The sequence below is a fragment of the Thamnophis elegans genome, chromosome 12 (genome assembly GCF_009769535.1).
Source record: "Thamnophis elegans isolate rThaEle1 chromosome 12, rThaEle1.pri, whole genome shotgun sequence".
Lineage (NCBI taxonomy): Eukaryota > Metazoa > Chordata > Lepidosauria > Squamata > Colubridae > Thamnophis > Thamnophis elegans.
This window is the reverse complement of record NC_045552.1, coordinates 9,624,385-9,640,361: the sequence shown is the minus strand read 5'-3', so window position 1 is coordinate 9,640,361 and position 15,977 is coordinate 9,624,385. Positions and strand designations below refer to the sequence as shown.

Sequence of the window (15,977 nt, the reverse complement as noted above, 5' to 3'; positions counted from 1 at the left end):
AGGATTTCAGAATGCCCAGTGTTGTCTTCAGTATATTATGGGATAGTTCTTAGCAGTGGTGGGATTCAGCCAATTCGCACCTATTCGGGAGAACCAGTTGTTAACAGTCTAAGCAGTTCGGAAAACCGGTTGTTGGAAGAAATCTCCTTTTGTTTTTCCCCACTTTACAGGGCTAATCCTGTAAGGAAGGCAGGAAGGAAACATTCTGGTGTTGTTTCTAGCCTCATCTTTATTGCCTTGCTTACAGAAATTGCCTCTCCGGTTAACCCTTATTACATTGTCTCAGCTAAAGTGAAGCGCCCATCGACATGAGTGATGTTGAGTTGGCCTCGCCCACCCGGTCACATGATCACTGAGTCCCACCTACCCAGCTGGTCATTAGAGCAGAAAACCAGCTGTTAAATTATTTGAATCCCACCACTGGTTCTTCGGTGTCATTGCTGGTCAACAAAGTATGTGTAAACTAGTGGGAACTCTGAAGGACCAGCCTACGGTTACATTCTTACATGATTTGAGCTTGATTAGAGATTTACATGATTTATATTTACATTCATTCGAAGGCTATGGTTTTATTTTAGATTTCTGACTTCCCTTCCGCGTATTAAGTGCAGAAATCCTTTAAGATAATATTGTGTCTTCAGGGATTCTAATTTCCAAAGTTGTCCTGTTGAGCTGATACTATTGTTACAGCTACGGTGCTGTAAATAATGATTAAAATAATACCCAGAACGATCCCTGCAATCCCCAATCCAAGTGCAGTGTGATCCAAGGTGAGGGCCAGTCTGGAATATCTCTTAGCAGACATGATGTCTCCCCGGTGATTGGCTCCTTGAGTCTGAGGGTAGGGAGAGGGAAGAGGGAAGAAAAAGATTATTGATACCCATGTAATTAGTTGACCCTGGGCATGAGGGAGAACAAGGAGTAGAGTGGGTATTCAGCTGGTTCTGACCAGTTCCGGAGAACCGGTAGTGGAAATTTTGAGTAGTTTGGAGAACTGGTAAATACCACCTCTGGCTGGCCATGCCCCTATCTATTCTCTGCCTCCTGAGTCCCAGCTGATCAGGAGGGAATGGGGATTTTGCAGTCACCTTCCCTTGGAATGGGTTGGGAATGGAGATTTTACAGTATCCTTCCCCTGCCACACCCATCAAGCCATACCACGCCCACCAAGCCACGCCCACAGAACTAGTAGTAAAAAAAAATTGAATCCCACTACTGGCAAGAAGGAGACACATGCCAAAACATGCACGAGAAGAACAAATCTAAAAATAGGCAAGCGTGAAGGCAGAAGGAGAGAGGAAAAGAAAACAAGGAGAGTAGAAAATAAGAAACAATGGTTGGAGACTAATCAAAGAGAGAAGCAACCTGAAATTAAGGAGAAACTTCCTAAGAGTGAGGAAAATGAACCAGTGGAAACAGCTTGCTTTCAGAAATCTTGGGTGTTCCACAGTGGTGGGATTCAGCCAGTTCGCACCTATTCGGGAGAACCAGTTGGTAACTTTCTTAGTAGTGCAGAGAACCGATTGTTGGAAAAAATCTCCTTTTGTTTTTCCCCACTTTACAGGGCTAATCCTGTAAGGAAGGCAGGAAGGAAACATTCTGGTGTTGTTTCTAGCCTAATCTTTATTGCCCTGCTTACAGAAACTGCCTCTCCGGTTAACCCTTATTATATTGTCACAGCGAAGCGCCCATTGATCTGAGTGACCTTGAGTTGGCCATGCCCACCCAGTCACATGACCACTGAGCCCCACCTACCCAGATGGTCATTGGGCAGAGAACCGGTTGTTAAATTATTTGAATCCACCACTGGTGTTCTATCACTGGAGGTTTTTAAGAAGAGATTGGACAGTCAGTTGTCTGAGATGGTATAGGGTCTCCTGCTTGAGCAGGAGGCTGGACTAGAAGACCTCCAAGGTCCCTTCCAGCTCTGTTCTATTCTATGTAAGGAAGAAGCAAAGGACAAAAAAAATTAAAGAGGAATGCACTATATACAGAGTGAAACAAAAAAAATGGCGAACATGGTATTTATTCTCTCTCTGTATGTGTTTGTGCAAGCACTGATCTTACTTTAGAACAGTGTTTCTCAACCTTGGCAACTTGAAGATGTCTGGACTTCAACTCCCAGAATTTCCCAGCCAGCGAATGCTGGCTGGGGAATTCTGGGAGTTGAAGTCCGGACATCTTCAAGTTGTCAAGGTTGAGAAACACTGTGTTAGAAGGACAAGATCAGCCTGGGTCTCAAATTAATTCAGTGAAATCCCCTTCTATCCATTTGCTGCACTTGTACCCATATGCCCTTTTAAAAATCAACGTCTTCGATAAAGAATTCCAATCAATTGAGCTCACCAGGCTGATGAGCACAGGACGTTGGGTGGTGTGAGACTTTTCCAGGAAAGTTGCTCTGGAAACAGATCAACAGTAATGAAAGATAAATAAAAAAAATCCCCCACTCCTTTACAAAAGGAACTTGGCAGCTGCTGGAGACCTGTTTATGTTGAAATGAAGTTCTTGCATGTCTTTCAAACCACACCTCCGAGAGTCAGTAACCATTGCCAATCTCTGTCAACAGTTTTTGCTTGTTCATATGCAGAAGCATCCTAGGTCAGGGATGTCAAACTCAAGGCCCACGGACCAGACCCAGCCTATGGGGTGTTTAGCTCTTGCCTGTGGTGTTGTGACTGACCTAGGCTTCCGAAGAGCATGAAGCAAAATCCTGGTCCCGACAAAAACCCCTTTTATTAATTGACTGTGAATTCTGCTCATTCACATCCAGCAAAGTCTTTCAAAGGGAGGATTTACAGCCACAGACCTTATCTGGCTTGGGGAGCTGACAGGCCGATATCTGCAAAACTTGGCAAAAAGTCTCGGAGAGTCATGAACCAATTAAGCGAACTAATTGTCTCCTGCAAACTCCACTCCCCTTTCGCTCCTCTTTTATTTCCTCTGGGAGGGTATTGGTATTGGTATTGGTATTTTATTATTTGTATGCCGCCCTTCTCCGGGAGGACTCAGGGCGGTGAACAATTCAAGGGGGAAAAAAAGGGGGAACATAAAAGACAAAATACAAATAATAAAAGTAGACAACAGTCGCACAACCATACATGTTGAGAGGGGAGGGAACTCATCACCCCCAGGCCTGCCGGCAAAGACAGGTTTTGACGGATTTTCGGAAGGCCTCGAGAGAGGTGAGGGTCCGAATCCCTGCGGGGAGTTCATTCCAGAGGGCCGGAGCTGCCACAGAGAAGGCCCTCCCCCGGGTAATAGCCAGGTGGCATTGGCTGGTAGATGGCACCCGGAGGAGGCCAACCCTATGAGATCTAATGGGTCTGTGGGCGGTAATTGGCAGCAGGCGGTCTCTCAAGTACCCAGATCCAATACCATGAAGGGCTTTATAAGTTATGACTAGCACCTTGAAGGGGCCATTCACCATCCACCTGTGGCCTTACTCCCAAGTTGACCCCTGTTTTTTAGCTTTTCCCTTTGTCTGGCAACTCTGTGCATGCGCACATTGGGAACAGGCTCCAGCTGTTTGTCTGCCTCACTGATGTCTGACTCCGAAGGCAGATGATAACTGTCAGACAGCCCTAGCCCCCTCTCTGCCTCCGACACAGAGCCCTCATCAGAGCCTTCCCCAGACTCCAGGACTGGCCCATCTTCCTCCCCAACCTCCTCACTGTCTGAATCTGCTGCCAGCTCTGCTGGCTGCTGGCGGGCCATAACATGTGGGGCTTCCCTGGAAACAGTGAAGGGCTGACCTGCGGTGCCTCTGCCAGCAAAAACAGAGCTCGGGAGGGCTGATTGTGGCTCTCCCGAGCTCCATTTTCAGCTGCGACAACCTCCTGAAATCCTCTGCCAGCAAAAACAAAGCTCGGGAGGGCTGCACGTGGCCCTCACGAGCTCCATTTTTGCTACCAGAGCTCTCAGGTCGCCACTTAACACAAGTGACGTTGAGCTGACTATGCCCTCCTGGCCACGCCCACCCTCCCCCATGAGGTCAAACACAATCCTGATGTGGCCCTCAATGAAATCGAGTTTGACACCCCTGTCCTAGGTTATTTGCACACCCCTGACTAACCATGGCATCAAAATTCAGGGCGCCTAGCCAACTGACAGAGCCAAATTTTAAGGCCCTCCTGAAAGGCCAAAAAAGTGGGGACAGGTCTCACCTCTGGCGGGATGTTAGCCTTTGAGCTGGTTCAGATCCGGGAGCAGGTTTCACGAATTTGAGGGGAACTCTTCTTGAGTAATACAGGCTACACACTACCAGATGACTCAAAGCCTTGCTGTTCTTTTCCTCTCACTCTTATTTTTCAGGAAATTAGGGCATTTGAGTTCCTTTCTCAGATTTCCTTTATTTCCTGGGTTTAAAGTATGTTTTCTTTCTTTCTTTCTTTCTTTTTTTAAAAAAAAAACCCTATCTGGTTCCTCCAAGGTCATTTCTGTAACTTTCTATGTATGAGAATTTGGTCATCGATCTGATGCCCATTTGTTTTCTGTCCCTCCAATGTCTTCCTGCAGTTACATTTAGAATTTTTAGAATTTAGAATTTTATTAATATTTGTAGGCCGCCCTTTTCCCTGAGGGGACTCAGGGCGGCTCACATAAAATCGGGGAAGGGGGATACAGACATTAAGATGAGACATATAATAAAATAGTAAACAACATACATTCATCATTCGGGAGGGGAACTATCCTTGTCCCCAGGCCTGACGGGCGAGCCAGTTCTTCAAGGCTGTGCGGAAGGCCTGGACGGTGGCGAGGGTGCGAATCTCTACGGGGAGCTCGTTCCAAAGGGTCGGGGCTACTACTGAGAAGGCCCTCCTCCTTGTAGTTGCCAGCCGACATTGGCTGGCCGATGGTATACGGAGGAGGCCTAATCTATGTGATCTTATTGGTCGCAGGGATGTAATTGGCAGAAGGCGGTCTCTCAAGTATCCAGATCCACTGCCATGTAGGGCTTTATGGGTGACTAATAGCACCTTGAAGCGCATCCGGAGATCGACAGGTAGCCAGCGCAGCTCGCGGAGGATAGGTGTTATGCGGGTGAACCGAGGTGCACCCACAATCACTCGCGCGGCCGCATTCTGCACTAGCTGAAGTCGCCGGATGCTCTTCAAGGGCAGCCCCATGTAGAGCACGTTGCAGTATTCCAGCCTAGAGGTCACAAGGGCCCGGGTGACTGTTGTGAGAGCCTCCCGATTCAGGTAGGGTCGCAACTGGCGCACCAGGCGAACCTGGGCGAATGCCCCCCTGGTCACAGCCATTAAATGGTGGTCAAACGATAGCTGTGAGTCCAGGAGGACTCCCAAGTTGCGAACCCTCTCTGAGGGGTATAGAATTTGACCCCCCAGCCTGAGTGATGGAATATTGGTCGAATCTCTGGGAGGGAAACACAACAGCCACTCGGTCTTTTCTGGGTTGAGCACAAGCACATTAAGACATGTTGTGGCTCAGATGCATAAACTCCACCATTGCAGGCCTAAAATAACACCTCCGCATTCTCAGATGTTTTTAGAAGAAACCGACTGCCTGATTTCTTTTGCCGCCTACTTGTGTTCTGCTGATTCGACACATATTCAGTGGGGCTACCTTTCAAAAGGACTTGGACTTTGCATCTTTGGTGAAGAATGCAACAGCCCAGCTACTATCAAGAGTAAGTAGCAGTGGCACGCCTGTTCTTTGTTGCTCATTGGTTGCAAACAGGCATTGTGAGCCAATTCAAGGGTTTGGTTTAACATTCCTATAGCACGCAGGCAGCCCTCCCAAGCTCTGTTTTCGCTGGAAGAGAGCTGCAGGAGGATCCCCTCAGTCTTGCCCAGTCCACCATAGGTGCCCCTGATATGAGTGATGTTGAGTGGTTCACTGACAAATGCACGCTCGACAAAAGCGTGCCGACGAAACCGGGGCGAGATAACCGCAAGCTCGACATCACGCCGACGAATGAGCGTAGAAGCGCGCCGACAACAGCGCACCGACAAAAGCGCGCCTTCAACGAACAACTAATAACAACCTAATAACCCTAACCCTAACCCTAACCCTAGCCCTAGCCCTAACCCTAACCCTAACCCTAACCCTAACCCTAAACCTAATCCTAAACCTAACCCTGAACCAAACCCTGAACCTAACCCTTACCTTAACTTAAATCGTGCTTTTATGGGCGCGGTTTTGTCGGCGCGTTGTTGTGGGCGCGTGTATGACATCACGGTTTTCTCACCGCGATTTCATCGGCACGTTTTTGTCGTGCGCGCATTTGTCAGGTCATGATGTTGAGCTGGCCACGCCCATCCTGGCCATGCCCCCCCTCTTCCCCAGGTCAAACACAACCCTGATGCGGCCCTCAATGAAATCGAGTTTGACACCCCTGTCCTGTAGCTTATCTTGTCCTAAGTGCAGTGGGCTCCCTGCCTGGCTTGCATTTTGCAACTTTTGATTTTCACTTGGAGTAGATGATGGATTGGCATTGCCTTGGTGCTTGAATTTTGGTTACACAGAAGATCATTTTCACTGTATTTTTATTTTGTCACCCTGTAAACTATTCTGAACAGGATAGACAAAAGGAAAGAGAGAGAGAGAAAGGAAGGAAGGAAGGAAGGAAGGAAAGAAGAAGCAAAAGACACATAAAAGGCTCAAAGAGACTCAGGGCGGCTTACAAGTAAAAGAAGGAAAGGGAAGGACATACAAAAACAAGACAACATTAAAAGATCCACAACATTCACAACTTAGGATGGGGCTGGACAAAGTCAACAGCCCCAGGCCTGCCGGAACAGCCAGGTCTTAGTCGCTTTGCGGAAGGCCGGAAGGGTAGTAAGGGTCCGGATCTCAACGGGGAGATCGTTCCAGAGGGCCAGAACAGCAACAGAGAAGGCCCTCCCCCGGGGAGTCGCCAGCCGACATTGACCGGCAGATGGAATCCGGAGGAGGCCTAGTCTGTGCGATCTTATAGGCCTCAGGTAGGTAATTGGCAGGAGGCGGTCTCTCAAGTAGCCAGGTCCGATACCATGTAGGGCTTTAAAAGTAACAACTAGCACTTTGAAGCGTGTCCGGAGACCAATGGGAAGATAATTATGTTATTGGACAATAGCATAACTATATTATTTATATCAGCTAACATTATGTATTATATTATGTATATCAGTTCACACATACACACACATCAGCTAACATTCAAATCGGCAGGTTTAACGCCCTTCTCTGCTGTATTCCTTTCCCTTGAAAAAATAACTTAATAGTTTGATATCTGAAACACTTAAAAAAGACCCTGAGGAGGTCCACAATAGCAACATGTTTGCTAGAAGGAATCATATTCTATTACAGGTGATCTTCAATTCACCGCCATTCATCTCATGAACATTGCAGGTTACATTGGTGCTGAAAAAAGTGAAGGACAGCCATTTCTTGCACTTATGACGGTCACAGCCACCCCATAGTCAAGTGATCAAAATTCTCAACAACGAGGCATGTATTTAGGATGGTTGCAGCATCTGAAGTGTGTGTGTGTGTAGTGGGGGGGTTGGGGTCATGCAATCACTATTTGCCACCTTCCGAACTGGCTTCCAACCCAATCAATGGAAGAATCCTGGTTTTCTAACCCCTCTATGATTCACTCGATAGCTTTAGTGATTTGCTTAACAATGGTGGCCATAAAGGTAATAAAAATCAGGTGTGACTCACTTAAATCACACATGTCCCACCCTTGTTTAGCAACGGAAATTGTGGTTCCAATTCTGGTCATGTTGAAGACTACATACACTTCATCATTTTCATCCCTGTTACCACTTGCAAGAAATAATTCTATTTAATAATACTTGAACAATGCCTTCAATTACTCTGATAGCGCATTGAAAGGAGCTCTTATCTCTGCAAAGTTTCCCTGCTTCACAGTTCACTGCCACAAGTGCTAGCCGTTACCTCTGACCAAGAATAATCTAGCATTGACCATACACTCATAACCATCTAAGGAAAGTTTATCATGGTTCCCTCCCTCCCCCCCTCTCTGTCTGTCTGTCTGTCTCTCTGTCTCTCTCTCCATCCCTCCCTCTCTCTCTCTCTCTGTCTCTGTCTCTCTGTCTCTCTCTCTCTCTCTGTGTCTCTCTCCCCCCTCCCTCCCTCCCTTTCTCTCTCTCTCTCTCTCTGTCTCTCTCTCTCTCCCCCTCCCTCCCTCCCTCCCTTTCTCTGTCTCTCTCTGTCTCTCTGTCTCTCTCCCCCTCCCTCCCTCCCTCCCTCCCTCCCTCTCTCTCTCTCTGGAGGCTACCTCTAAGTTCATATCACTCTTCCCTACTAGTCTCTTCACCCCATTCCTAAGAGGCCTGTAAAGGGGGCGTATATAAGTGCCTACCATCCCTGTCCTACTGTTCCCATTTATCTATACGCATTCATTCATACTCATGTTTATTCATATACCTATTATCTTGTAAACGACTGACAAATCAAAATAAATAAAATGAAATGAACATCTGGCTGTAGTTTGGCTGTAGTTTACAGCATTTGCTGAGATTCCCTTGCTGTTTCTTCCACCCTCCCTCCCTTTCTCTTCCCTTCTCTCCCTCGCTTCTGCTCTCCCTTTCTCCCTCCTCTCTCTCTCTCCTTCTCTCTCTCTCTCCTGCCCTCCCTCACCTCTCTCCCTTTCTCTCCCCTAATCTCCCTTGCTTCCACTCTCCCTTTCCCTTTCTTTCTCCCTTTCTTTCCTCTCTCTACCTCCAGCTCTATCTTGCCCTCCCTTTCTCTCCCTTACTCTCCCTTTCTCTCCCCTTCTCTCCCACACTTCCACTCTCACTTTCTTTCCCCTTCTCTTTCTCTCCCTCTCTCTCCTGCCCTCCTTTCTCTGCCTCTTCCCTCTCCCTTTCTCTCCCCTAATCTCCCTCACTTCCACTCTCCCTTTCTCTCCTTCTCTCCCTTTCTCTCCTTCTCTCTCTTTCTCTCCCCTTTCCTTCTCTCCCTTTCTTTCCCTCTCCCTCCCTCCCTCTCCTGCCCTCCCTTTCTCTCCTTCACCCCTCTCCCTTTCTCTCCCCCAATCTCCCTCGCTTCCACTCTCCCTTTCTCTCCTTCTCTCCCTTTCTCTCCCCTTTCCCTCTCTCCCTTTCTTTCCCTCTCCCTCCCTCCCTCTCCTGCCCTCCCTTTCTCTCCTTCACCCCTCTCCCTTTCTCTCCCCCAATCTCCCTCGCTTCCACTCTCCCTTTCTCTCCTTCCCTCCCTTTCTTTCCCTCTCCCTCCCTCTCCTGCCCTCCCTTTCTCCCCCTCACCCCTTCCCTTTCTCTCCCCTAATCTCCCTCGCTTCCACTCTCCCTTTCTCTCCTTCTCTCCCTTTCTCTTCCCTCTCCCTCTCTCCCTTTCTTTCCCTCTCCCTCTCCTGCCCTCCCTTTCTCTCCATCACCCCCCTCCCTTTCTCTCCCCTTCTCTCCCTCACTTCTACTCTCCCTTTCTCTCCTTCTCTTCCTTTCTCTCCCCTCTCCCTCTCTCCCTTTCTTTCCGTCTCCCTCCCTCCCTCTCCTGCCCTCCATTTCTCTCCTTCACCCCTCTCCCTTTCTCTCCCCCAATCTCCCTTGCTTCCACTCTCCCTTTCTTCTCCTTCTCTCCCTTTCCTTCCCTCTCCCTCCCTCCCTCTCCTGCCCTCCCTTTCTCTCCATCACCCCTCTCCCTTTCTCTCCCCTTATCTCCCTCACTTCTACTCTCCCTTTCTCTCCTTCTCTCCCTCTCTGCCCTCTCATTGAAACTCACCTTTATAGAGAAAATCAAGGCAGCAATGCCCAAGGGCAGGCAGCAGCAAAGGAGGGTGAAGATGGAGTAGCCCAAATAATCTGGTTCATTGACCGATTGGACATTGGTGATGTAGACGGTCTGTTGAGGCTGCATAGGTATGGCTCCAGCAGGTCCACCATAACCTTGGTACTGGTACGGCATAGAGGGAGATGCCCCATACATTGGAGGCGGTGGATTAATAGCTGATTTCATCGGATCAGTCTGTTGTTCAGGTTGAAAGAGTTCATTCATTTGAGGTGTCTTCTCATTCTCCGGATTGCTCATCTTGCAGCCTGCTCTCCTCTCCTTCCCTTTCCTTGAAGTTCTGCAAAGTCTCTGCTCGCTTCTCAGCAGATGATTCTTCTTCTCCTTCTCCTTCTCCTTCTTCTTCCAGATGCTCCCCCCCAAGTCCTGCTAATCTTTTTTTTTCTTTTGCCTTGGTTACCCTTTTCAATCCTCACTCTTCTTGCTTCACCAGCGTCCTTCTTCTCCCGTGGATTGAAGCCACTCTTGTCTGCAGATTGGCTTCCAACAGGTGGTTTAATTTGTGGTGCACTTGCCCTGCCCTCAGAAATAACAGTTCCTTATTGCCATAGTAGGATAATCTTTGTCTGATGTGGGGAAATGTGGCAATGGGTAAACAGCAATGCATCTAAACTGGGTGGGGCAGTACTGGCAAAAAACTGCTATTTCCTTCGCAGCAGATGAGGCAAATTCAGTTACTCAACTTTCTTCTCCTCTTCAGTGCGGGTCAGTTAAGGTATCTCCTCCTGCAATACAGCCCTACCAACTCAAAACTGAAAATAGGGACAGGGTCTGGACACCTCCCCTTGCATTTATTTCTGGCTCCAGTGTTTCCCTCCACCACCCTACTGACTGCTAAATCTTTTCCATGCTGGCTGGATTTATTGCTTCCCGCTAACAGGGAAAAAGAACAGGCAGCCCTGGGACCAAACTTGTCAGGAGGTTATTGCATAAAGTTCCCCCTAAGCAACAGATGTAGGTCTCCTGCAATTGTCTTACAAGGGAGGCCAGCTTATAAGTAATAGGTAGTGCCTGAGTTATGACTGGAACTGAGCCCAAAATTTCTGCACTTAAGTAAGAAATTTGTTAAGTGAGTTTGGCCCCATTTTATAACTTTTCTTGCCACAGTTAGCAATAGGACTTAGACTTATATATCGCTTCACAGTGCTTTTACAGCCCTCTCTAAGTGGTTTATAGAGTCAGCCTATTGCCCCCCCCCCAACAATCTGGGTCCTCATTTTTCCCACCTCGGAAGGATGGAAGGCTGAGCCAATCTTGAGCCGGTCAGGATCGAACTGCTGGCACTCAGCAGAATTAGCCTGCAATACTGCATTCTAACCACTGGGAGTGAGGGAAGGAAGGAAGGAAGGGCAATAGCACTAGCACAGACTTATCTACCACTTCACAGTTCTTTTACAGCCCTCTCTAAGTGGTTTACAGAGTCAGCCTCTTGCCCCCAACAATCTGGGTCCTCATTTTTCCCACCTCAGAAGGATGGAAGGCTGAGTCAATCTTGAGCTGGTCAGGATCGAACTCCTAGCAGTGGGCAGAGTCAGACTGCAATAGCAATAGCACCTAGACTTATATACCGCTTCACAGTGCTTTTACAGCCCTGGGAGTGGGCGGCATACAAATACCAATAAACTGAAACTGAAACTGAAACCATGGACCAATTTTTTTGCCAGAAACCGGAAGTCAACTGGAAGTAACCTCCAGTTTCTGGCAAAAAGAAACTTGGTAAATCACAATCATGGGATCGCAAGACACCGCAAACAGTTGCAAATGTGGGCTAATCAGCGCCTCCCTCCCCAATACAATCATGGGACTGTAAGTGGGGCAGGGGAGGATGGGAGTTGTGTCTTCAGAACCTGGATCTTGCTGCACGCATCTTGTTGGATCCTGAAGAAGGTGAGCTCTTGGTGGACATTTTACCTGGGAAGCAGAACACTTTTGGCAAAGTTTCATAAAAGGGTGAAAATATGGGTTAGATGATATTACTGTTGGATGGAGTCAGAATTGGCTGAATGATGGTGTCAGGGGCTCCAAGCGATGCATCCATAGCAGGGGTGGGTTCCTGCCAGTTCTAACCTCTTCTATAGAAGAGGTTCCACAAATCTACAGTGCTGTTTAGAATCGGTTCCAGCTCCCTCCACCTCCGCCCGTCCGCACATCATCAAGATGAAGAGCGAGAGGAGGAATTCTGGGAGTTGAAGTCCACAAGTCTTAAAGCTAGTTGTTCCTGACTCTAGGGGGCGGCGCTCATCTCCGTTTCTAAGCCAAAGAGCCAGTGCTGAAGACGTCTCCGTGGTCATGTGGCCAGCATGACTAAATGCCGAAGACGCACGGAATGCTGTTACCTTCCCACCAAATGTGGTCCCTATTTTTCTACTTGCATTTTTTATGTGCTTTCGAACTGCTAGGTTGGCAGAAGCTGGGACAAGTAACCAGAGCTCCCTCCGTTATGCAGTGCTAGGGATTTGAACTGCTGAACTGCCAATCTTCTGGTTGGCAAGCTCAGTGTCTTAGCCGCTGAGCCACTGTGTCCCTTCATGAAGGGATAGAAAAGAGGAAAGACCCATTTTAACCCAAGCCATTTTGGAACGTTGGCTGGGAGTTCATACAATCTCAGCATAATGAAAAATAATAAAGCTGTTAATGACGCCAAAGGTCATCTAGTTCTAACACCCCCACCGCCCCATGTTCTTCACAGTAGGATTTTTGACAGAGGAACAACCAGCTTCTGTTGGGAAATCCCTAGCAAAGGAGAAACCAGGAATTACGTAAACAGTTTCCTCCATTGACTAAAGTTCATAAAATTCATACGTTCCTCCAGATGACGAATTTGAACTTTCTAAAGTTTTACAACTTTGGCTGGGCTTAGTAGAAGTTAATAGAAAAAAAAAATTCATTTCCTCTTTTGATAACGTTTTAGAAATTGGAAAACTCTTCCCGTAGCTCTCCATAACACACACACACCCCAACCCTGCTGAGCACCAGGACCTGAATGTACTAATGTACTGCAGGGGGTGTCAAACGCAATTTCATTGAGGGTGACATCAAGGTTGTGTTTGACCTGGCGGGGGTGGGGAGGCTGGGTGTGGCCAGCTCAACACCACCTGTATCGGGGGTGCCTGTGGTGGCCCAAGCGCTCTGCCAGCGAAAACGGGCTTCCAAGCTCCATTTTTGGCTGCCACAGCATCCTGCAACAGAGGGCTGCAACCCTCTGCCAGTGAAAATGGAGCTTGGGAACCAAGGACATTCTCACATCTGGTCAGAGGGAGGAGGAATGATGTTACCCGGCAACCAGACAGCACCTCAATTGGACCGTGTGACTGATTGTTTGGGGAAAGGGAAAAAAAAACTTTTAATTAGGTGAAAACCATGGGAACCTTCAGAGTCTGTTTTCATTAGATCTGTGCCAATATGATGTACCCAATAAAACTATTCCTTGAGAAATCTATCTGCCTCGGAGTCTTGTTTGCTATGGATCAGTGCGAGGGGAACCTTTACCTTATCCCTTCATGAGAACAAATAGCAGGAACTGGGACAACTGTAAAAAAGATATTCTGGGAAGATATTCTGGGATGGCATAGGGCGCCTGCCTCGAGCCGAGGGTTGGACTAGAAGACCTCCGAGGTCCTATCCAAGGGGGTCTATGTTCTATATTTAAAATAGAGAATGTAGTACTTTTTTGAAGAAGCCAGGGGGCGCTAAATTGCTTCCCCACAGTGCTTGCTAGCTGAATATTTGTCCTCCTGATATGAAAAAGCTTTTATGTTTCTTCATTGTTTTTAATGATTAGCTGAAACTAAAAAGTCATGGTGATAATGGAAGATAAGAGTGTTAAATGGGAGAGTAAGAGGAGTCATACAATTAACCCATTCCCTGTGCTTGGAAAATAATCTGAGTTTTATGCTATAGGTTCGCAGTTCACTAAGATACACATACATTGATTAAGCTTCTCTCTCTCTCTCTCTCTCTCTCTCTCTCTCTCTCTCTCTCTCTCTCTCTCTCTCTCTCTCTCTCCCTCCCTCCCTCCCTCCCTCCCTCCCTCCCTCCCTCCCTCTATGTGTGTGTGTGTGTGTGTGTGTTCCATTCTGGAACGCCTCGAGCAATTTCAACCAAACTTGCTACACAGATGACTTACTCTTTGAAAACAAATATTGTGGGGGTAAGACTCCCCTAAAACCCCTCAGGGTGTGTGTTCGGTTAAGATGCAGCCTGTTGTGCCTTTAAATGGCTTCTACTGTATTGCCGTAAGTACTCCACAGTACTCCACAAGGGGAGTATAAGGGGGAAAATCCAACATTAGAAACTACATTTGATCTGGACATTCCCCCCCTCCTATAAATAGATACCCAGGCAACGTCAGGTTATCGCTAGTAATGAATAACTCTTCGTACATATCGTTTGCACGAAGCTCCTACAATATGCAACCGGTTCAGTTTGTAGTGAGGACTCAGCTATGTAGCTGGGGGTTATTTTAATCTAATGAAAACAGCTTGCAAACTGGTCATGAGCCAAGAGTGTGATTTGGTTGCAAAAATAGCATAAGGCTAGATCCAAGTGAAACAACTTGAGACAAGTGATTCTCTCTGTAATGGACTGATCAGATCAGACCTAGAATATGAGGTCTGATTTTGGGCACTGTATTTTAGGAAGGACATTGGCAGGCTGGAGCATGTCTGGAAGGGCTCCTATGATATGCAAACTGACCAGCTGTGGTGTTTTAGGAAGAACACGGGTAGACTGGAGCATATCTGCCCAACAGCTGCAAAACTTTTCTGAAATTGTGTTTTCCTTTCACACGCCTCATATTTGAGGCCTGAGCCATGCAGGGGAACATTAAAATGCTAAGCCAGGTCCTCAGCATGTCATGAAGATGTTTAGAAACGAATAACGCCCTTTTTATTTTTAGTAATATAGACACTCTCTCTGCTTTATAAGTGGCAACAGGGTAGGATGGTAATTTGCAATAGTGTCAAATATCCGTAGCTCTGGTCTAGACTGTGGTTGAAGGTTTGTTCTCTGAGCTTATGGGTTTGGTTTCTAAATAATTTTTTTAAATTTTTTTTTATTTCTCATATATACATTCACAATTATATGATCTCATAACTGCTATTAATAATAATAACAGTTAACAATTGTTAATTGTAACAATTTTTCTCCCCTACAGTTGACAATATACTTGAAATTGCTTTCTTACCATCCCATAAACCCATATTATCTTACAACAATCCTACTTCTTCCTTCCTTCCTTCCTTCCCTCCTTCCTTCCCTCCTTTCTTCTCTCCTTCTCTTCCTTCCCCCCTTCCTTCCCTCCCTCCTTCCCCCCTTCCTTCTCTCCTGCATTCCCTCCTTCCTTCCCTCCTTTCTACTCTCCTTCCCTCCTTCCTTCCCTCCTCCCTTCCCTCCTTCCTTCCCTCCTTTCTTCTCTCCTTCCCTCCTTCCTCCCCTCCTTGCTTCCCTCCCTTCCGAATATTTTGTTACCAAGCTAGGTAACATCTTCAGTCGAATTCAGCGGTAACATCTTCAGCGGAGTAGGATGGTAATTAGCATAATGAAATTTGCCATGAAATAATGGCCAGTGCTATGTGATATTTGCTTTCCTGATCCAGGGCAATTTTGTTAAACTAAACTAAACTAAACTTAAGATGTTCCTTGGGCATACGGATGAATGTGTCAGTTCAAGGACCACTCAGTACTATGCACAGGGGTTGCGTTACGCTACTATGCCTAACGCAACCACTGTGCACTTTACACACTCATAACCCAACTATGCTAAAGTTGTGTTATGAGTGAGCAAAACCCACAAGCGATACACTACGTGACAAATTAGTTAAGTGGATAACTGGTATTCTGCTTAGGATAGCTCCCGGTGTGTTTTATTGCTCAAGTGGCTTCATTTTAAACATCTAACGTTTTATAGTTTATAGCTTGTTTCGGTTTGAGGCTGTAAATAAAAGTTCATTAGTTTAGACTTGTTTAGCTTAGGCTGTTGAAGTCAGCCAGAAAATTCCTTAAAAGGGAAGAAAGGGATCCTTTAGTGCACTGTTTTTTTTTTGTTTTTTTTTTTAAACGTGGCAAGTTTGAAGTTTGAAGTTTTATTTTATTTATATGCCGCCCTATTCCCTAAAAGGGACTCAGGGTGGCGAACAACTCCAACGGGAAGGGGAACATGCAAATACAAAATAGACATTTAAAATAACCAACAACCA

The 15,977-nt window shown here is 46.9% G+C and overlaps 1 protein-coding gene across 1 annotated transcript; it reads right to left on the bottom strand.

The window, feature by feature from the left end:
- Positions 1-358: 358 nt before the first annotated feature.
- Positions 359-10,862, bottom strand: LOC116515244 (proline-rich transmembrane protein 1-like). Its single transcript, XM_032227166.1, has 2 exons — positions 9,715-10,862; positions 359-835 (listed from the first exon to the last, which is right to left on the bottom strand). Exons 1-2 carry the CDS (start codon positions 10,018-10,020, stop codon positions 647-649), a joined length of 495 nt encoding a protein of 164 aa, XP_032083057.1. The 5' UTR covers positions 10,021-10,862; the 3' UTR covers positions 359-646.
- Between the last annotated feature and the right edge of the window lie 5,115 nt (positions 10,863-15,977).